Source organism: Ranitomeya variabilis, chromosome 6 (genome assembly GCF_051348905.1).
Source record: "Ranitomeya variabilis isolate aRanVar5 chromosome 6, aRanVar5.hap1, whole genome shotgun sequence".
Taxonomy (NCBI): domain Eukaryota; kingdom Metazoa; phylum Chordata; class Amphibia; order Anura; family Dendrobatidae; genus Ranitomeya; species Ranitomeya variabilis.
The window spans coordinates 155,895,115-155,917,837 of record NC_135237.1 but is presented as its reverse complement, the minus strand read 5'-3'; the positions used below and the strand labels follow the sequence as shown (position 1 = coordinate 155,917,837).

At 41.8% G+C, this 22,723-nt stretch overlaps 1 protein-coding gene and 1 pseudogene across 11 annotated transcripts in view; one reads left to right on the top strand and one right to left on the bottom strand.

Annotated features, from left to right (window-relative positions):
• The window catches only part of TPK1 (thiamin pyrophosphokinase 1), an 854,031-nt gene that overhangs the window by 733,576 nt on the left and 97,732 nt on the right, over window positions 1-22,723 (bottom strand). For 5 of the 11 annotated variants that reach the window (XM_077269138.1, XM_077269136.1, XM_077269134.1 and 2 more), the window contains one exon: window positions 15,900-15,947. The exons of the other annotated variants lie outside the window; for them this stretch is intronic. In XM_077269138.1, the coding sequence (XP_077125253.1) occupies window positions 15,900-15,947 (48 nt within the window). The remainder of the gene's footprint in view (window positions 1-15,899; window positions 15,948-22,723) is intronic. 11 annotated transcript variants of the gene reach the window in all.
• LOC143782077 (mitochondrial calcium uniporter regulator 1 pseudogene) lies at window positions 5,776-7,189 on the top strand (annotated as a pseudogene).

Genomic DNA, 22,723 nt, shown 5'->3' with positions numbered 1-22,723 from the left:
TGAGATTAGGGTTAGGGGTGTGTTGGATTTAGGGTTTTGATTAGGGTTATGGTAAGGGTTGAGATTAGCGCTGTTTTGGGGTTAGGGTTGTCATTATCGTTAGGGTTGTGATTAGGATTATGGATCGGGTTGAGATTAGGGTTAGGGGTGTGTTGGAGTTAGAGTTGGAGTTAGAATTGGGGGGTTTCCACTGTTTAGGTACATCAGGGGGTCTCCAAACACGACAGCCAATTTTGCTCTAAAAAAGTCAAATGGTGCTCCCTCCCTTCTGAACTCTGCCGTGCGCCCAAACAGTGGTTTACCCCCACATATGGGGCATCAGCGTACTCAGGATAAATTGGACAACTTTTGGGGTCCAATTTCTCCTGTTACCCTTGTGAAAATAAAAACTTGGGGGCTAAAAATCTTTTTTGTGGGAAAAAAAAATATTTTTTTTATTTTCACTACTCTGCATTATAAACTTCTCTGAAGCACTTGAGCATTCAAAGTTCTCACCACATATCTAGATAAGTTCCTTAGGGGGTCTAGTTTCCAAAATTTGGTCACTTGTGGGGGGTTTCTACTGTTTAGGTACATCAGGGGCTCTGCAAACGCAACATAACACCCACAGACAATTCTATCAAAGTCTGAACTCCAAAATGGCGCTCCTTCTCTTCCGAGCTCTGCCGTGTGCCCAAACAGTGGTTTACCCCCACATATGGGGTACCAGCATACTCAGGACAAATTGGAGAACAAATATTGGCATACAATTTCTCTTGTTACCCTTGTGAAAATAAAAACTTGGGGGCTAAAAAATCTTTTTTGTGGAAAAAAAAATTATTTTCTATTTTCACTACTCTGCATTATAAACTTCTGTGAAGCACCTGGGCATTCAAAGTTCTCACCACATATCTAGATAAGTTCCTTGGGGGGTCTAGTTTCCAAAATGGGGTCACTTGTGGGGGGGTTCTACTGTTTAGGTACATCAGTGGCTCTGCAAACGCAACATAATGCCCGCAGACCATTCTATCAAAAGCCTGCATTCCAAAATGGCGCTCCTTCCCTTCCGAGCTCTGCCGTGCGCCCAAACAGTAGTTTACCCCCACATATTGGGTACCAGCATACTCAGGACAAATTGGACAACAACTTTTGGGGTCCAATTTCTCTTGTTACCCTTGTGAAAATAAAAATTTGGGGGCTAAATAATCTTTTTTGTGGGAAAAAAATATATTTTTTATTTTCACTACTCTGCATTATAAACTTCTGTGAAGCACTTGGGCATTCAAAGTTCTCACCACATATCTAGATAAGTTCCTTGGGGGGTCTATTTTCCAAAATGGGGTCACTTGTTGGGGGTTTCTACTGTTTAGGTACATTAGGGGTCTGCAAACGCAACATAACGCCCGCAGACAATTCTATCAAAGTCTGCATTCCAAAACGGCGCTCCTTCCCTTCCGAGCTCAGCCATGCGCCCAAACAGTGGTTTACCCCCACATATGGGGTACCAGCATACTCAGGACAAATTGCACAACAAATTTGGGGTCCAATTTCTTTTGTTACCCTTGTGAAAATAAAAACTTGGGGGCTAAAAAATCTTTTTTGTTAAAAAAAAATATTTTTTATTTTCACGACTCTGCATTATAAACTTCTGTGATGCATTTGGGCATTCAAAGTTCTCACTACACATCTAGATAAGTTCCATGGGGGGTCTAGTTTCCAAAATGGGGTCACTTTTGGGGGGTTTCTACTGTCTAGGCACATCAGGGGCTCTCCAAACGCGACATGGCGTCCGATCTTAATTCCAGTCAATTTTGCATTGAAAAGTCAAATGGCGCTCCTTTGCTTCCGAGCTCAGCCATGCGCCCAAACAGTGGTTTACCCCCACATATGGGGTGTCGGTGTACTCAGGACAAATTGTACAACAACTTCTGGGGTCCATTTTCTCCTGTTATCCTTGGTAAAATAAAAATTTGGAGGCAAAAAGATCATTTTTGTAGAAAGAATGCGATTTTTTTATTTTCACGGCTCTACGTTATAAACTTCTGTGAAGCACTTGGGGGTTCAAAGTGCTCACCACACATCTAGATAAGTTCCTTAAGGGGTCTAGTTTCCAAAATGGTGTCACTTGTGGGGGGTTTCCACTGTTTAGGCACATTAGGGGCTCTCCAAACGCGACATGGCATCCGATCTCAATTCCAGCCAATTCTGCATTGAAACAGTCAAACGGCACTCCTTCTCTTCCAAGCTCTGCGGTGCGCCCAAACAGTGGTTTACCTCCACATATGGGGTATCGGCGTACTCAGGAGAAATTTCACAAAAAAATTTGTGGTTAAATTTCTGTTTTTACACTTGTGAAAATTAAAAAAAATGGTTCTGAAGTAAAATGTTTGCAAAAAAAAGTTAAATGTTCATTTTTTTCTTCCACATTGTTTCAGTTCCTGTGAAGTACGTAAAGGGTTAATAAACTTCTTGAATGTGGTTTTGAGCAGCTTGAGGGGTGCAGTTTTTAGAATGGTGTCACACTTGGTTATTTTCTATCATATAGACCCCTCAAAATGACTTCAAAAATGATGTGGTCCCTAAAAAAAACATGGTTTTGTAAAAATGAGAAATTGCTGGTCAACTTTTAACCCTTATAACTCCCAAACAAAAAAAATGTTGTTTCCAAAATTGTGCTGATGTAAAGTAGACATGTGGGTAATGTTATTTTTTAACTATTTTTCGTGACATATCTCTCTGATTTAAGGGCATAAAAATACAACGTTTGAAAATTGCAAAATTTTAAAAATTTTCGCCATATTTCCATTTTTTTCATAAATAATCGCAAGTAATATCGAAGAAATATTACCAATAACTTGAAGTACAATATGTCACGAAAAAACTATCTCAGAATCAGCTGGATCCGATAAAGCGTTCCAGAGTTATAACCTCTTAAAGTGACAGTGGTCAGAATTGTAAAAATTGGCTCGGTCATTAAGTACCAAATTGGCTCTGTCACTAAGGGGTTAAAAGATCTTTCCTCAGATGTTCACCGGGATTTAGATCCAGACTCACTGCTGGCCATTCCAGAACTCTCCAGAGCTTTGCTGCCATCCATTTCTGGGTGCTTTTTGAAGTTTGTTTGGGGTCATTATCCTGCTAGAAGACCCATGATCTAGGATGCAAACTCATCTTTCTGAGGCTGGGCACTACAATGGGACCCAAACTTCTTTGGTAGTCTTCAGATTTCATGATGCCTTGAACAAAGCAATCCCAAAACATCTTTGAACCTCTACCATATTTGACTGTAGGTACCGTGTTCTTTTCTTTGCAATCATCATTCAGTTTTATGTAAACAGAGTGATGTACTTTACAAAACAGTTCTTAGTCTCCTCAGTCCATAAGACGCTTTCCCAGAAAGATTTTGACTCACGTACATTTTGGCAAATTGCAGTCTAGCATTTTTATGTCTCTTATGTCAGCAATGGAGTCCGCCTTGGCCTCCTGCCATAGTGTTTCATTTCATTCCAATGTCAACAGATAGTTTGCGCTGACACTGATGCACCCAGAGCCAGCATGGCAGCTTGAATTTGAAACTTGACTGGGGCTGCTTATCCACCATCCTGTGCTCCAATCTTTCAACAATTTTTTCTCTACTGCCCAGATCCAGTGAGATTAGCTACAGTGCCTTGGGTTGTAAACTACTTGATTATGTGGTGCACCATGGACAAAGGAACATGAAGATCTTTGGAGATGGACTTGAGAATCAAAATTGTTGAAAAATATCAACAACCTTAAGGTTACAAGTTCTCAATGCTTAGTGTTCGACACACAGACACAATGCAGTGATTGAGCAAACTTTTCAAGTTGTTATCTGGTTTCAAGTATGATTTTCATATTGCCCAAACCTGTTACTTGCCACATTTTCAGGAACATTTTCAAGGGTGCCAACACTTTCGGCCATGACTGTATGTAGCATTTACAATCAACATACTGTTTCCTTCCCCCTTTCTCTTTTAGAGTGTAAACTTTACCATCAGTATGTCATTCAATTATGTTTTTTAACACTTGTTTCCTACTTCGTAGTTAAAAATATTTTAATATTTTGTGCACCGAAAACTTTGTTAGTGCCTTTTCGATATCTACAAAGTAGAAATTCACCGCACATTCTGAGGATTTTCACATAATGAAAGAAAAAAACATTTACTGGTGAGAACAAAAAAACAGTAGAAAGTGGCAGAGCACAGAAAAAATTCCGAGCGACTATATAATTGAGTGACGTTTCGACCTATCCCAAGTCTTATTCAATACGTCGTCAATGTTGTCTTGGTGGTGGATGTACACTTTATAGGGAAGCCTCCCTGGTTGTGGTGATATGTACAATGGGCTGTATAGTCCTCAGAGAGAAAGCGATATGCTTTAAGGTTGTGGTGGCAGCGCCTCGTGCCTGCTGAAACGTCACTTAATTATATAGTCGCTCAGAATTTTTTCTGCGCTCTGCCACTTTCTGTTTTTTGTTCTCACCAATAAACGTTTTTTTCTTGTATCACTTGAAAATCCTCAGATTGTGCGGTGAATTTCTACTTTATGGACTCAGGGTCATCCGGCCCATTACACCAGCACCTCGAATTAGGACAGAGTGCAGGCCATTATCTTTCTTTTTTTTATATCTACGGCAACATAATCATTTAAAAAAAAAGCATTTATGTGAAAAAGAAAGAAAAATTCATTTTTAATGACATTTTAAGAGCATTATTTCTTTAGTTCGCATATATTACAATACAATGTGATCTGCTTGATGTCATTCAAAATCAATCCTAACAACTTGACTTCTTGTCAGCTCAGTTTCTAGCCTTCAATTTTACTGACAGACACAGCCCACACGTTTTTGTTTCCCCTTCCAACCGAAGGTAGCAGGGGATGCCACCCCTCCCAGTACCTTCCTAACTTCAGGTGTTGCTTGAAACCAACCCCACTCAGTTTTACCACTGTCCTTGCGGAGAGTAATTGTGACCTCCATGGCTTCTGAAGATTTTCACTTTTGAAGATTTGTACTTTCTGGGGGTTTTCCAATTACAATTGTTTATTTTATCCGTTTTATGACTGACTAATGCAACATGTGTGTATTTTGTAGGGTTTCCTTAGAAATAAGAGGGGTTTCTTTTAGAATTGACCCAAGTAATAATCTCTATATCTCTATAATATGTGACATAATATGATCTGCCAACCTTGTTATTTTCTCTGCCAATGTGTTTGTTCTGCTGATCTTTTAACATCTGAATCTGAGAGAACCTGACTCCAGTAGCATCCAAGTGCCAAGGAATTAAGTTGCTTACCTAATTTTAATGTTTAGTAATAGTTATTTCCTGAAAGCTAGAAACTATTTGGTGGTGGTTGCGAAATTTTGGTACAATTATTTTTACTTTTATAGTTATTCATTTTTTTGCATCTGATTATGTATGCTCTCTTTTAATACATCCCTATGAAGGTCACTGCTTACTTTTAGAGCCCTGAAATTGAGATAACTAGATATAATAGGCGATTTTCTAACCTGCTCTCAGAGATGCGTCTGACTTAGGGTTAATATGAACAAGATTAAGTGTTGCACTTAAAGAACATAGAAAAGAGCATACCTAAAGACTTACAGGTGCTTCTCACAAAATGAAAAATATCAAAAAGTTAATTTATGGCTGGGATTTGGTGACTTACTATGTTACGAGTAACACATAGACATGTCGGCCAGGAGCTGCACCGGCAGAGGGCAGGGCTATGTGCTGGTGACCGGACGCATTCTGGCCGCTGGAGCTGCCCCTCACTATGCTGAGCTACAGATGTTGTACACAGTCCTATGTGAAGTGTATGCAAGCCATAGTGGTCCGGAGATTGCGCAGTGGAGCTTGTAATGTGTCACGTATATCAGTCGAGCGCACACATAAGAGGACAGCATTTTCAGCCGTGGGAAAGAGACTCTACTTTGACACTCATGCAGTTGTTCAAATCCTGGAGGCCCGAGGGTTTACAACTCAACAGTCCAGGATGATTGTGTTAGCTTTGCTTAAAATCATGAATACCAATATGGACCTCATATCAGGATATGATATCCAAAGTACAGCAGATTATCATTGTTCAGCAGGTCATGTCACACGTAGCCTCTGCAAAAAAGGACATGATCATCTGGGAGAAAAGTGAATTTACAGCTCTTAGAACAGAAAACGAGAGACTAAAGAGTGAGCTAGAGAAACTGAAGCAGTCAATTGATGAAATTACCAAAGTTTGCGCAAATAAACTAGTTTTTAATTTGGAGAAAAACAGAGTAAAAGAAATGTATGCCGAGAATGAACGGAACATTGTACAGAAATATTAGAAATACATTCCCAACAAGATAGAGCACTGACTCAAACCAAAAGGAAGATTGCCACAGAAGTAGACTGTGGAGACCTGGGTGACGTAACCAGTGCCTTCCCCCTCCCATCACTCCCGTAATGAAACACACACAGTCCTAGGTGGGTTGAACAGGTCGGTCACAGTTTTATTAATTAAATAAGCAGAGAAAGGGCAATTACATATCGTAACGGGCGCTCGCGCCGAGCTCCTGTCCGTGATCGACAGGGGAATTGGCCCAAAAAGCGGCTACGACCTTTGCCCTCCTCCGCTTCTTCCGCTGTGACTTAATAAAGGTTACTAGGGTTAGTTATATCACATACGAATATAATTTTTTTTTTTTTTTTTTTTTACGTAAAATATTACAATAGCATTTACAAATTTACATCATCCCGCAGGTTAGTACCATCTTTAGCCTTTAAAAAGGGAGGGAGGGTGGGACAAAAGCTTCCAGGTGTCCGCCGGGAGGAAAAGAGAAAGTTCCCGGCCGGACACCTGGATTTAACCCCTGTAGGAGTGGCCGTAGGACCCCTCCAGTGACCACTGGCCGGCTGGGGGTCTTCTAATTAGTGCATCACTAAGGGGGAGTGATGCTAGGGGGGAACTGGCACCGACATCCTTTCCGTGCTGCTCTATCTAGGTGCTCCCCAGTCAGAGACGCGCACCTTATACAGTACCGCATCTGCCAGAAGCACTAAAGGCAATGTTAGAATCCAATAAACTTGATACCATCAAATATCTTGCAGGGTCAGTGTTTACATGCCTAATAATAGTCCTGGGCTGTTATTGCTTGTGGATGCGACATTATTTCCCTGCACTGATCAGAATATGGCACAGCCTTTTTCTCTGATGTGATGATAAGTATACTTTATGCTGTATATGACGATTTGGTGGCATTCATTCATATATTTATTTTGACAATGGTGACTGGGAACTCGCATGAACCACAAAACATGGAGTGAATGTTAATGTTCTGTCCACTCAATAAAGTTGTGCTATATATTCTTTAAAAAAAAATTATTTATTTCAGTTCTTCAATAGAAAAAGTGAAACTCATTATATAGAGTCATTACAAACAGAGTGATCTATTTCAAGTATTTATTTCTGTTACTGTTGATTATGGCTTACAGCCAATGAACACCCAAAAGTCATTATCTCTGTAAATTAGAATACTTTATAACATCAGCTTCAAAAATGATTTTAAAATCCGAAATGTTGACCTACTGAAATGTAGGTTCAGTAAATGCACTCAATACTTGGTCGGGGTAACTTTTGCATCAATTACTGCATCAATGCGTTGTGGCATGGAGACGATCAGCCTGTGGCACTGCTGAAGTGTTATGGAGGCCCAAGTTGCTTTGATAGCAGCCTTCAGCTCACCTGCATTGTTGGCTCTGGTGTCTCATCTTCCTCTTGACAATACCCCATAGATTCTCTAAGGGGTTAACGTCAGGCAAGTTTGCTGGTCAATCAAGCACAGTGATACTGTTGTTTGCAAACCAGGTATTGGTACTTTTGGTAGTGTGGACAGGTGCCAAATCCTGCTGGAGAATTAAATTTCCATCTCTAAAAAGCTTGTCGACACAGTGAAGCATGAAGTGTTCTAAAATTTCCTGGTAGGCGGCTGCACTGCCTTTGGTCTTGATAAAACAATGTGGACCTACACCAGCAGATGTCAAGGCTCCCTATACCATCACTGATTGTGGAAACTTCACACTAGACCTCAAGCAGCTTGGATGGTGTGCTTCTCCACTCTTCCTCCAAATTCTGAGACCTTGATTTCTAAATGAAATGCAAAATTTACTTTAATCTGAAAACAACACCTTGGACCAGTGAGCAACAGTCCAGGTCTTTTTCTCCTTGGCACAGGTAACCTGCTTCTGGGTTGTCTATTTATCATGAGTGGCTTGACACAATGAATGCGACACATGTAGCCCATGTCCTAGATACATCTGTGTGTGGTGGCTCTTGAAGCCATGATTCCAGCAGCAGTCCACTCCTTGTGAATCTCCCCCAAATTTTTGAATGGTCTTTTCTTAATCTTTACAGGGCTGCGGTTTTCCTTCCACTCAACTTTCCATTAACCCCTTTCTGACATCTGACGTAATATTCTGTCCATGTGACCTAGGCCTATCTGACCAGGTACGGAATATTATGTCATCGTGATCGGCCGTACATACGAGGGGTGCACGGGCGATCGCCGCCGGGTGTCAGCTGATTCTGACAGCTGACACCAGGCACTAGGTACCAGGAGAGGTCACAGACCGCTCCCTGCACTTTAACCCCAAAATGCTGTGATCGAACACAATCACATCATTCCAGAATCCGGCATAGCCCCTTTGCCTTTGGATCGGAGACCCCGCAGCATAACGCGGGGTTCCGATCGTTGCCATGATTACATCCGGGTCACCAGAGCGAGGAAACTTGCTGATCATGCGCAGTGCAGTGCAGGAGGAGGAAGCGGTGACCATCATACCATGTGTGAGGCTGTCAAGACCATCATGCTATTAGGGGCCCATCAAACTGTGTGGTGGCTGTGGTGACCCATCATACTGTGGATGGGGGGATTGGTGGACATCAACCACTGTGGGGGCGGTGGTGACCATCATAATGTGTGGTGTCATCATATTGTGTAGGTAAAGGAATATGGGAACATCATTCTGTGCGGGGCATTTTTGAGGTAATCATATCCGTTGGAGGCCATGAAAAGGGTATTATAGAGGGTAAAAGGGGACAGTGTGTAGTGACTCGCCGGAACCTGCACAGAAGATCGATGAAGACTCTGCCCATAGAAGGGTGGATAAGTTTCACATACCCACAAAAATTATCGGCGCATGCGTGAGATTACAGCACCTCAACTGCATGTCACAGGTCAGTGTGATGTTCATGGGAGGGAGTGCCATTATAATGAAGAGAAGGGGCAGGGATTTCTTCCAGGCACCGCACGCCCCAGAACCTGGAAGAAATCATTAACAAAAAATATTATAACTGCATTTCTTAATATCTACACCGTAGCAATGAGGCATACAGGTTAGATTGGTTTAACCATTCTATTACCTGTATGCCCATAGTAATAGCTCAAAATCATCCAGGGGTGACAGATTCCCTTTAATGTAGTTAAAGTAAAGTGAACAGAACAGCTAATAAAATATGAAATTTTTAATATCATCCAGATCACTGGAGACTGACAATTAATGAACTACCACATTTGTGGTATTCGTAATATCAAATGCTGTTTAATCAAGATGTAGTTGTGTAGAGGGATTTATTAGACTTACTCTTAAATTAAGTTATGAATGAGCTTTCTAAACTATGCAAGCTTAAACATACATTCATACCCAACTGACTAATAGAAATTAAATGTGCAAAATGTATTGATTTTTAAGCTTCTAAATCTCATCTCATCATACAAAAGGTATATTTATCAAGTAATTTATTGAAAATGTAACTGAAAATTACAGCTCTCAGGTCTTCTACTTTACAGACTTTAATTAAAATTTCCTGAATGGTCTATTTATACTGAAAGATTGTGAATTAATGTTTCTAGGTATGCTCTTTTCACAATGATATTGGAAGTCTAAACAGGCTGTTGTTCACTTGATGAAAGACCAAAATGGTCCTCTGTTGGGTGAAATGATCTTTAGTGATGCAAACAAGATCATCATTCTTGGCAGTGCATTGTCCTGTGTAAATAGAACTCTCCCTACTGAGAACAATAACAGACTATGTGCACTGAAAGATCTATTACAGAATCTTGTGTGCATACAGAATTGCAGTCTATCTGTGTAAACAGGCAATTAAACAACCGCTGACAAGCAAAGAAGTTGGTGATCCTCAATCATTTAGTGCCACAAGTCATTGGGTGTTAACAGATTTTAAGAGTTGACTTAAAAGTAACACACTGTGCAACTCATCTATTAGAGAATTTTACTGCTTTTCTCCACACAAAAAGTACAACCAGACATAGCTCAGTACTTATAAAAAAAACACAGGTATATCTCATGTTAGACAAGGAGGAAAAGAGTCAAAATACAGTCAAATTATAAAGGTTTATTGAAAAAAAAGACATTCAAAAATACATGAAAAATATTAGATTTGTATGGGTACAATGTGATTTGATCCACAGGTGAAAAAAGAGGCCAAAGAATAGGTCAGGACAAAGTGGCAGAGTACGAACAACAAGAAAGTTTTATCCAGTGTTGGAAATTCACAAGAGACATCTTTGTCAACTGGTACACCTACATTCAGTTATTACTCTGCATAAACTAGTAACAGGAAAACGATCCAATAGGGAAGCAGTAATCCAGTGTCTGTTACAAAGTATCAGTGGATTTTATGTTAAATGCTATACATATTGGGAAGTACAACCAATATGGAGAATAATTACCCATTCTGTTTATCAGTCCTACCTGCACCGTGGCCACAATCCCAAATACATGTTAGGTGTCAATGTCGTTCCACAACTCGAAACGCGAGTTGGTGAATATGGCCGCAAAGTATGTCCTATGAGGAATGGTTAAAGGATCTGGTAATGTTTAGCTGTCATGTCGGACGCTGTTCAGACCAGGTCGTTCGACAGACAGCGGCAATTCCGCTTTTGACCACTATGCGCTCATTGGCGTCGGCTAGATTTTATCTAGCTGGTTCGGGGTTAATTTACCTGGTGCTCAGATTGGAAGCTGGGCCATGCCCACTGCCTTTAAATAGTTCTCCTGAACATTGGGCGTCACCGATTATAGCTTCTGTCTTGTGCATTGTTATCTCGGTCTGGAGTGGTGAGCTAGTAGTTGGAGTATCGTTGCTGGTGGTGTATTTCCCTTTGTCTTATTTACTCCTTCCTATATTTGTGTTTATTTTGCCCTGCGCATTTTTAGTGTATTCCTGAGTGACTGCGGCGTGGTGTATATTTTCCGTTATCCTTGTCTGTGCTAACTGTGGGTATTGGTGTATAATCTTTTCACTGAGTGGTGGGCGGTGGTTTCAGCCTAGAGTTGAAACAGGAGACAGGGTGAGGTTCGAGGCCTAGACATGCACACCATCAGTGTAAACTCTAGGTAGAGGGTCAGTCAGGATTTCCCTAGTCTGAGGGAAATTGCAGGGGCCCGGGTTATTAGCTCTTGCCCACCTAGTCTTCCCGTGACATTAGCTTGCTAAAAAGAAGGTTAAGCGGAGACTTAATAGCGGTCTTCAAATATCTGAAGGGATGTCAGTGTACAGGGTTCATAATTATTCTCACTTGCACATGGAAATACAAGAAGCAATGGAATAAAACAAAGAGAGAAGATACAGATTAGACATTAGAAAAAACTTTGACAGTGAGGGTGACATGGGCATATCCAGGATCAAAACTAAGGGGGGGGGGGATGGCAAGCCATGGTCGTTCAGGTTGTAAAATTTTAGAACGAAAAAGGTGAATGAAACAAAAATTTTAAGAAAGTTATATGTAGTTATAGCAGTGTCTTATTAGTTATTACAATTATTTGCTTGCAAAACAATTTAGATTTTTATTCTAATTACATGTCTTATACGAATATCATTTTTCTTGGGTTTGAAGGAAACTTGTTCAAAACTTTTGTTTAAATCCAGTCCTGATTTTCCTTGAAGAATTTCCATTGGACTCTCATCAAACACAACCCAGTCAGTCTGTCCTCTCCCATTGTACTTCTTAGCCAGGTCTTTACCCTTTGAAGGGTACTGAAAGATCGTTCAACAGTAGCTGTGGTGGATGGGAAAGAACTTAAAATGAAGAGTGCGTGCCTTAATGCAGGGAAAGAATACGAGCCTCCTCCAAAAGAGCAGCCACTTCAATGTACTTTAATTTGTCTTCTGCTAAATCCTTCTTTTTCCACAGATTATACCACAAATCTAATTCTGCAGAGATATCACCCAACCCATAAAACTCCACGAAATACTTTTTTTCAAATCTTTTGAAGACAATTTTAGCATGTATGAAGGATGAAGATAGGATAAGCCAAAAGCAGGTGTATTTTCCTGTGAGAATCTAACCTTCAAAGATAAAGTTAGGGAGTCAAGATAAGGGATGATCAACGACCGTCTCCAGTATTCAATCGCAGTCTCAGATGGTGGATTACTTCTGTGTATTTGCTTTTTAGCAATTCATGGTACTGATAACTCAACCACGATTTTCTACGCGATATCATGTGAGTTTTTTAAGTAATTCATCAGAAACATGCTCAATTTCTTGTCGATCCTTCTTGATGAAATCAAGGATTTGGGCAATATGTTTCCTTACCATAATCAAATCCATATTTTTACCTTGTAGAATGTTCACAACGGGTTCCAAAATCGCAGAGCATTTTGCAATCATAACAAAACCTATGATGAAAATTGGTTTAGTAACTGCACAGTGCAATTGATAGGCAGATTTTCTTGTAGCATAGTTTCCTTCAACCGAGAGATGTTCTAGTGCACTGACGAATTCATGGAAGCTTTGTGAAAATTTTCTTATGCTCTTGTATTTATCAGACCATCTGGTCTCACAGAGTCTTGATATATTGGGAACCAAATTCCTGTGGGCTAGCGACTCACGAAAGAAGGATATTGTATCCTTATCAGTTGCAATTGTGTTTATATCTGGTAGTCTGCTAGCATCATTGACCACAAGATTTAGTTTGTGGCTTGAGCAATGGAAAAATAAAGATTTACTTTACTTTTTCTTCAGAATAGCATGCACACCACCTTATTTACCAGCCATCGTAGAACAACCGTCAAATCCGAATCTAACACAATTCTCTGCTGAATGATTCTGATCAACTAAAAACTCTCAATTGTGCTAGAAATTGTAGGGGCATCTTGAGATTTCAGCTCAACATTGCCTACAAATTCCTCTCTGATTTTTTTCTTGACTCTCATAAAACCGCAATCCGATAGAAAGCTGTTCTTTTCCAGCGATATCTGCGGTTTCATCAGCCATAAAAGGGTAAGCTTTTGCTTGTTTACAATGTTCGATAATTCTTTCTTTGACAACTTAACCACATAATCTTATAATCTCATTTAGAATTTTTGGTGAAGTATAGACTGCATTGTTTCGACATTTCTCTAAGTGACTCTTTAGCTTTTCATTACAACAGTCAATTCTCAAATTTAAAAGGTCAAAGAAAACCCCCTCATCTCCCTCCTTTCCTCTAGAAAAAAATTTAGAATTGAGAGTACTCAGTGGTTGATACCTTTTAATGGCTAGCTGAAAAGATTGTAACAAATTGCAAGCTTTCGAGACTACACAGGTCTCTTCACTAGGCAAAGACTAAAAGAAATTCTGAAGAATCACATATTTATGCACAACATAGCACAGAAAAAAAATGTTATTTTATTATTTATATTATATATTTATGTTGTGCATAAATATGTGATTCTTCAGAAATTCTTTTAGTCTTTGCCTGATAAAGAGACCTGTGTAGTCTCAAAAGCTTGCAATTTGTTACCATCTTTTCAGTTAGCCATTAAAAGGTCTCAACCACTGAGGACTCTCAATTCTAAATATTTTTCTATCTACTGGCTAACACGGTGCCAAGATATATATCTTTCCTTTCCTCTAAGCAGCAAAACATGAGTTCCACAATATATGATACAAGAAATAATTGATGACAATATTTGTTTGTTTTTTTCAATCATCTTCTGGTGACCATTTTGCAACTGGACGTCAACTGGAACATTTTCAAGGAAAGCTTTTGCATCAGCTGTCGAAGTTTTGTGGTAGTGACTGCCTTCGTGCTTTCTACATTCTTCATGTATAGCTTTAAACCTCATGTATGGCCTTACCATGATTGACCCCAAAACTCTTTTAACTGTACCAATAAAAGGAGGAAACAGAACACAGTGCATACAAAGAGCACCTTTCAAACGACTTGAGTACACCAACCAAGGAGTATATTGATCTAACCAGCAGCAGTTAAATTTTCTTTTTAAATGGCTGGCATCAGAACCAAAATCGTAATTTGATGGTGGATCCCAGGGATTTGTAAGCAATTCCTTCTTTTTTTCTAGTGGTAGCTTAAGGGTATGTGCACACGTCAGGATTTTATGCAGAAATTTCCTGAACAAAACTGGAGATTTTCTGCATAAAATCCGCATGCGTTTTTCTCGCGTTTTACTTGCGGTTTTTGTGCTAATTTTTCGCGTTTTTTTCCGGAGCTTCCCAATGCATTAAATAGCGGGAAATCCGTGATAAATCCGCAAAATTAATGAACATGCTGTGTATTTTTCCGCAATGCTTTTTTATCAAATCAACAAAAGTCCAAAAAGTACTTAGGGGCACTTCATCAAAATGCAACCACCAAATCTCACATCATTAAATGTTAAGGACAAGAAGAGATCCCACACAATATACTAAAATAAATATTTTTATTCAAACCAAAAAGGATAATAAACAGTTAAAAGCAAAATGCCGTCTAGGAGACGCCAGAAATATTCGATAGAAAAATTCCCCACACATAATCAACAAATGAATGCAAACAATTGCCTTATTATCAACCAGTTTATAAATATTTGTAATTTCCACACTTCTATATTCTGGAAGAAGCTGGCGGCGAAACGCGCGTCGGGGTGAGGGGACGCCAGAACAAGCCACACACTAGGTAATTATCAACCTTTGTTTCCTATTGTACCATTTGAAATAACCACTAAATATCAGGGGAAGGCTATTGACATATATATTCTATGGAGACCATGTGGTGATTGGTAAAGACAGGTCTCCTGTTGGTTAACCATGACACAGGATTACTAATGCCAATACAATCCTGCTTTGAAAATATTGATTTTGGTTGGAATATAGAAGTGTGGAAATTACAAATATTCATAAAGTGGTTGATAATAAGGCAATTGTTTGCATTAATTTGTTGATTATGTGTGGGGAATTTTTCTATCGAATATTTCTGGCGTCTCCTAGACGGCATTTTGCTTTTAACTGTTTATTATCCTTTTTGGTTTGAATAAAAATATTTATTTTAATATATTGTGTGGGATCTCTTCTTGTCCCTAACATTTAATGATGTGGGATTTGGTGAATGCGTTTTTATCGCAGAAAAAAACGCAGCATGTGCACAAAAATTGCGGAATGCATTCAAAATGATGGGATGTATGTATGCGGTTTTTTATGCATATTTGCCATGGAATACCGCTGAAAGAAACGTGCAAAAAATGCGAAAAATCCGGAACGTGTGCACATACCCTAAGGGTGTGGCCAACATAACGACCAATGTCATTTTCATGGTAGCCATCCTTTTTCACATTTCTACTATATTAAACACCTTGCAGTGCCCCCCAGAGAGAGCCTAACACTGAGGTGCCAGCTCACTTCATGTAGTGAAGGGAGCTGTCATTTTGCATCAGATCGATAATGATTGACATATTACTCACGAGCACCAGCGTTACTCACTGAGTAACGAGTATAGCAAATACCGTACTATTCATGCGAATAGTAACGATTACACTCGCTCATCACTATTATAGACCTATTGGAAAACATCGGATTTATGGTTAAATGTCTCTAGGCTGTTTTGCTTCCTCTCAATTTCATTTTCTACAGAAATTACTTTACTTACCTTTTTGGAACCAGTTTCTTATATCCATTAAGGCAGCCTCGATGTCTTCTAAATGTAAATAAGAAGGTAAACTAAAATTATAACTGGAATAAATTTAGCACTGTGTAAATGCAGTGAAACGCAGCTCCGTAATGCATCCCAGCAAAATCAATGGCTTTTGCTGAAATGCGTTCACATAGTCCGTCTTTTTGTAGATGTGCATTGCACTGCAATGTGCGTCCGCAAAAAGAATTACCATGTCAATTCTTTTTGCGCTTTCTTTCTGTGCTTTTTACTCACCTCACCGGGTTCCCACGGTGAACGCTCCTCATCCCGACACCGTAGGACCTGGCACAGGACCTGAAACAGCACCATGTGACCGGACGAAGTCATCGGTCACATGGTGCTTCTGGGTCCTAGAGGTCGCGCTCGCTGCAGCCCGGCGGGGGATCAGAAGACACCGGTGGTCACTGGGGGAGAACAGCGAGGTAAGCATAAAGCACAGATTTATTTTTTTTGGCTTATAGGCAAGGGTGAACCTAGCCACATTTCTGCCTAAGGCAAACTTCAAAAGTGTGCCCCCCCTGAAAACACATATACAGCCCCCCATAGGGCTCCTATCTCATATATAGCTCCCCCAATGCCCAATAGGGCTCCCATATCATATACAGCCACCCATAGGTCTACCATATCATATACAGCCCCCATAGGGCTCCTAAATCATATACAGCCCCTGCATAGGGCTCCCATATCATATACAGCCCCCCATAGGGATCCCATATCATATACAGCCCCCCATAGGGCTCCCATAATGGGAGCCCTATGGGGGGGCTGTACATGATATGGGAGCCATATGGGGAGCTGTATATGATATGGGAGCCCTATGGGGGCTGTATATGATATGGGAGTCCATCTCATATACAGCCCCCATAGGGCTCCCATACAGCCCCCTATAGAGCTCCCAGTCCCACATAATATACAACAGCTCCCATTATCTCTCATCAGGTCACTGTCTGATTTAACAAGTATTTAAAAAAAAAAATTTTACTTCGATTTCTCCCCTCCTAGCAGCTCCAGCAGTCTCCCCAGCTTGTGTGCCGACGCCGCACTGCAGGACTCGGGTCACTCATTGATGATGTCATCACTGACTCCAGTTCCCGCCATGCTGATCTGCAGTACAGAGCGGCCAGCAGACAGAGGCCGTGATTAAAGCTCCTACTAGTGGCTGCGGGTGCCCTCCACTCCGCCGATGCATCATGCCGCCCTGCCCTCTGCTTACCGCCTACGCTGCTTGAGGTAACCGCTACCGTTATCTACTCAGACAGGTGGCGGTCGGTGGCCTCATCATGATAGGTGCGCGCCCCTGCTTCTAGGGGGGAGCAGCTGCCCCCCTGCCCCTCGGTGGGTACGCCCAAGGAGGGTGATCAATGAGTAGAACAAAGCTGCAATGAGAGATGGTTAGTTCTCTTTCAATGGAAGTTTTCAAACAAAGGAGGACAGATATCTGTCTGAGATGGTTTAGTGAACCCTACATTAAGCAGAATTGGGTCAAAACGTTGCTTGCTTACTGCTATGTTCTGAATTTTTGTTTCATTACTAGTGTGGTGACTATTGTAAACAAAACTTTTCACTTTTTGCATTCACTTATGAGTGTGGCTGTTATTCTTCCTGACTGGACAGCAATGTTACCCAGAGCTCCAGGCCCAAGGGAACAAAATAGACGCTCCCCTGCTACCATCTACCCATCATAAGAGCTTTTGGCCTAGAGAAATACACCAAAATTACAAAAGAAGCCACCAAACTAGACCCCAACATAGGGAAGATCCCACCTAACTTTACGCTCATTGGCCCATCTGTCATACACTGCATACAGACGCAAACAGGGGGGCATATGGTGACCCAGGTGTTGTGAACTCTATTTCTGGGCTCCCTCTTGTGGTCACAAGTGGTACTGTGTGAGTGCTGTCTTTCTGCAGGTTTGTGACTGGCATCAGCTGTCTCGTTATCTGTGGGCTGGTTTTCTATTTAAGCTCACTTGGTGCTATTCTGATTCCTTCTGACTACCTTGCTCCCAGTCTCTTCAAGAGAAGCTAAGTTTCCGTTTTGTTCATTTTTTGATCATCAGTGTTCTATATGTTTCTTGTCCAGCTTGCTAATATGTGATTTCCCAGCTTGCTGGTAGCTCTGGGGGGCTGAGTTTCTCCCCCCACACCGTTAGTTGGTGTGGGGGTTCTTGAATTCTCAGCGTGGATATTTTGGTAGGGTTTTTTACTGACCGCACAGTTCGCTATCTGTTTTTTGCTATCTAGTATTAGCGGGCCTCATTTGCTGAATCTGTTTTCATTCCTACGTGTGTCTTTTCTCCTTACCTCACTGTTATTATTTGTTGGGGGCTTCCTATATCTTTGGGGTTATTTCTCTTGAGGCAAGTGAGGTCTTGCTTTCTCTTTAGGGGTAGTCAGTTTCTCAGGCTGCGTCGAGACGTCCAGGATTTTAGGCACGTTCACCGGCTACCTTTAGTGTGTTTGGATAGGATCAGGTTTTGCGGTCAGTCCAGTTACCACCTCCCTAGAGCTCGTGTCTATGTTTAGTTACTTAGCTAGTATTTCCTGTGATCCCCAGCCACTGGGATCATAACAGTACAGCAGGCCAAAAAAGTGTTTAATGCATCGCATCATGAAGTGGGATAAAAGAAGTCCTGAGTACAATTTTTTTTTTTTTTTTTTCCCTCCTTTGCTGCAGTCTGTCTAGCTTCTCTCATCCCCTTAATCTCTGGGTGGTTTTGAGCTCAGCTGCAGACATGGATATTCAGAGTCTGACTTCTAGTGTGGATCATCTTGCTGCAAAGGTGCAAAATATATTCAGGATTTTGTTGTTCATAGCCCTATGTCTGAGCCAAAGATACCTATTCCTGAGTTGTTTTCTGGAGATAGATCTAGGTTTCTGAATTTTAGGAATAATTGTAAATTGTTTCTATCTTTGAGACCTCGTTCCTCTGGTGATTCCGCTCAGCAAGTTAAAATTGTTATCTCCTTGTTACGCGGCGACCCTCAAGATTGGGCTTTCTCTCTGGCGCCAGGAGATCCTGCATTGCTGAATGTGGATGCGTTTTTTCTGGCGCTTGGACTGCTTTATGAGGAACCTAATCTTGAGAACCAGGCAGAAAAGGCTTTGCTGGCTATCTCTCAAGGTCAGGATGAAGCTGAGGTGTACTGTCAAAAATTTCGGAAATGGTCAGTGCTTACTCAATGGAATGAGTGTGCCCTGGCTGCAAATTTCAGAGAGGGTCTTTCTGAAGCCATTAAGAATGTTATGGTGGGGTTCCCCACGCCTGCAAGTCTGAGTGATTCAATGGCTTTGGCCATTCAGATTGATCGGCGTTTGCGGGAGCGCAAATCTGCGCATCCTCTGGCGGTGTTCTCTGAACAGAGACCTGAGTCAATGCAATGTGACAGAATTTTGACTAGAATTGAGCGACAAAGTCATAGACGTCAAAATGGGTTGTGCTTTTACTGTGGTGATTCTACTCATGTTATCTCAGCATGCTCTAAGTGCTTAAAAAAAATCGCTAAACCTGTCACCATTGGTACTATACAGCCTAAGTTCATTTTGTCTGTTACTTTAATCTGTTCTTTGTCATCCTACTCGGTTATGGATTTTGTATATTCAGGTGCTGCCCTGAATCTTATGGATTTGTCGTTTGCCAAGCGCTGTGGTTTTGTTCTGGAGCCTTTGGAATTTCCTATTCCACTGAGGGGAATAGATGCTACGCCATTGGCTGAGAATAAGCCTCAGTATTGGACTCAAGTGACCATGTGCATGACTCCTGTACATCATGAGGTGATTCGCTTTCTTGTGCTGCATAATTTGCATGATGTTGTAGTTTTGGGTCTGCCATGGCTGCAGGCCCATAATCCAGTTCTGGATTGGAAAGCTATGTCTGTGTCAAGTTGGGGTTGTCAGGGGATTCATGGCGATGTCCGTTTGGTGTCAATTGCTTCTTCCACTCCTTCTGAGGTCCCTGAGTTTTTGTCGGACTACCAGGATGTATTTGATGAGCCCAGATCCGGTGCCCTGCCTCCTCATAGGGATTGTGATTGTGCTATAAATTTGATTCCTGGCAGTAAGTTCCCTAAGGGACGACTTTTTAATTTGTCTATACCAGAACATGCCGCGATGCGGAGTTATATAAAGGAGTCTTTGGCGAAGGGACATATTCGCCCATCCTCCTCCCCTCTTGGTGCAGGATTCTTTTTTGTGGCCAAGAAGGATGGTTCTCTGAGACCTTGTATAGATTATCGTCTTCTAAATAAAATCACGGTCAAATTTCAGTATCCTTTGCCATTATTGTCTGATCTGTTTGCTCGGATTAAGGGATCCAGTTGGTTCACCAAAATAGATCTTCGTGGTGCGTATAACCTTGTGCGTATCAAGCAGGGGGACGAATGGAAAACAGCATTTAATACGCTCGAAGGCCATTTTGAGTACTTGGTGATGCCTTTTGGACTCTCTAATGCTCCTTCTGTGTTTCAGTCCTTTATGCATGACATTTTCCGAGAATATCTGGATAAATTTATGATTGTGTATCTGGATGACATTTTGGTCTTTTCTAATGATTGGGAGTCCCATGTGAAGCAGGTCAGGATGGTGTTTCAGGTCCTGCGTGCTAATGCTTTATTTGTGAAGGGCTCAAAATGTCTCTTCGGAGTACAGAAGGTTTCCTTTTTGGGTTTTATTTTTTCTCCTTCTACTATTGAGATGGACCCAGTCAAGGTCCAGGCTATTCATGACTGGACTCAGCCTACATCTGTTAAGAGTCTTCAGAAGTTCTTGGGTTTTGCTAATTTTTACCGTCGCTTCATCGCTAATTTTTCTGGCGTGGTTAAGCCCTTGACGGATTTGACAAAGAAAGGTTCTGATGTGACTAATTGGTCTCCTGCGGCAGTGGAAGCCTTTTGGGAGCTGAAGCGCCGGTTTTCTTCAGCTCCAGTCTTATGTCAGCCTGATGTCTCTCTTCCTTTCCAGGTCGAGGTGGATGCTTCTGAGATTGGAGCAGGGGCTGTTTTGTCGCAGAGAAGCTCTGATGGCTCTGTGATGAAGCCTTGTGCCTTCTTTTCAAGAAAGTTTTCGCCTGCCGAGCGGAATTATGATGTTGGTAATCGGGAGTTGTTGGCTATGAAGTGGGCATTTGAGGAGTGGCGACATTGGCTCGAGGGAGCTAGGCATCGTGTGGTGGTCTTGACTGATCACAAAAATCTGATTTATCTCGAGTCTGCCAAGCGCCTGAATCCTAGACAGGCTCGTTGGTCGTTGTTTTTCTCCCATTTCGATTTCGTGGTCTCGTGCCTGCCTGGTTCGAAGAACGTGAAGGCTGATGCCCTTTCTAGGAGTTTTGTGCCTGACTCTCCGGGAGTTTCAGAGCCGGCTGGTATCCTCAAAGAGGGAGTGATTTTGTCTGCCATTTCCCCAGATTTGCGACGAGTGCTGCAGAAATTTCAGGCTGATAGACCTGACCGTTGCCCACCAGAGAGACTGTTTGTCCCAGATAGATGGACCAGCAGAGTTATTTCCGAGGTTCATTCTTCGGTGTTGGCAGGTCATCCTGGGATTTTTGGTACCAGAGATTTGGTGGCTAGGTCCTTCTGGTGGCCTTCCTTGTCGCGGGATGTGCGTTCCTTTGTGCAGTCCTGTGAGATTTGTGCTCGGGCTAAGCCTTGCTGTTCTCGTGCCAGCGGTTTGCTTTTGCCTTTGCCTGTCCCGAAGAGGCCTTGGACGCACATTTCCATGGATTTCATTTCAGATCTTCCAGTATCTCAGAGAATGTCTGTCATCTGGGTGGTGTGTGATCGTTTTTCCAAAATGGTCCATTTGGTGCCCTTGCCTAAGTTGCCTTCCTCCTCCGATTTGGTTCCTTTATTTTTTCAGAATGTGGTTCGCTTGCACGGCATCCCTGAAAATATTGTGTCTGACAGAGGATCCCAGTTTGTGTCCAGATTTTGGCGGATTTTTTGTGCTAAGATGGGCATTGATTTGTCTTTTTCGTCGGCCTTCCATCCTCAGACGAATGGCCAAACCGAGCGAACTAATCAGACGTTGGAAACTTATTTAAGATGTTTTGTTTCTGCTGATCAGGATGATTGGGTGACTTTTTTGCCATTGGCCGAGTCTGCCCTTAATAATCGGGCTAGTTCTGCTACTTTGGTTTCGCCTTTTTTCTGCAATTCTGGTTTTCATCCTCGTTTTTCCTCGGGTCAGGTTGAGCCTTCTGACTGTCCGGGGGTGGATTCTGTGGTGGATAGGTTGCAGAAGATTTGGAACCATGTGGTGGACAATTTGAAGTTGTCACAGGAGAAGGCTCAGCGCTTTGCCAACCGCCGTCGCGGTGTTGGTCCCCGACTTCGTGTTGGGGATTTGGTATGGCTGTCTTCTCGGTATGTTCCTATGAAGGTTTCCTCTCCTAAATTCAAGCCTCGCTTCATCGGTCCTTATAAGATTTTGGAAATCCTTAACCCGGTGTCTTTTCGTTTGGACCTCCCAGCATCGTTTGCCATTCATAATGTGTTCCATAGGTCTTTGTTGCGGAGGTATGTGGTGCCTGTGGTTCCTTCTGTTGAGCCTCCTGCTCCGGTGCTGGTTGAGGGCGAATTGGAGTACGTGGTGGAGAAGATCTTGGATTCTCGTATTTCCAGACGGAGGCTTCAGTATTTGGTTAAGTGGAAGGGCTATGGTCAGGAGGATAATTCCTGGGTTGTCGCCTCTGATGTCCATGCGACCGATTTGGTTCGTGCCTTCCATGCGGCTCATCCTGATCGCCCTGGGGGTCTTGATGACCCCTCCTCAAGGGG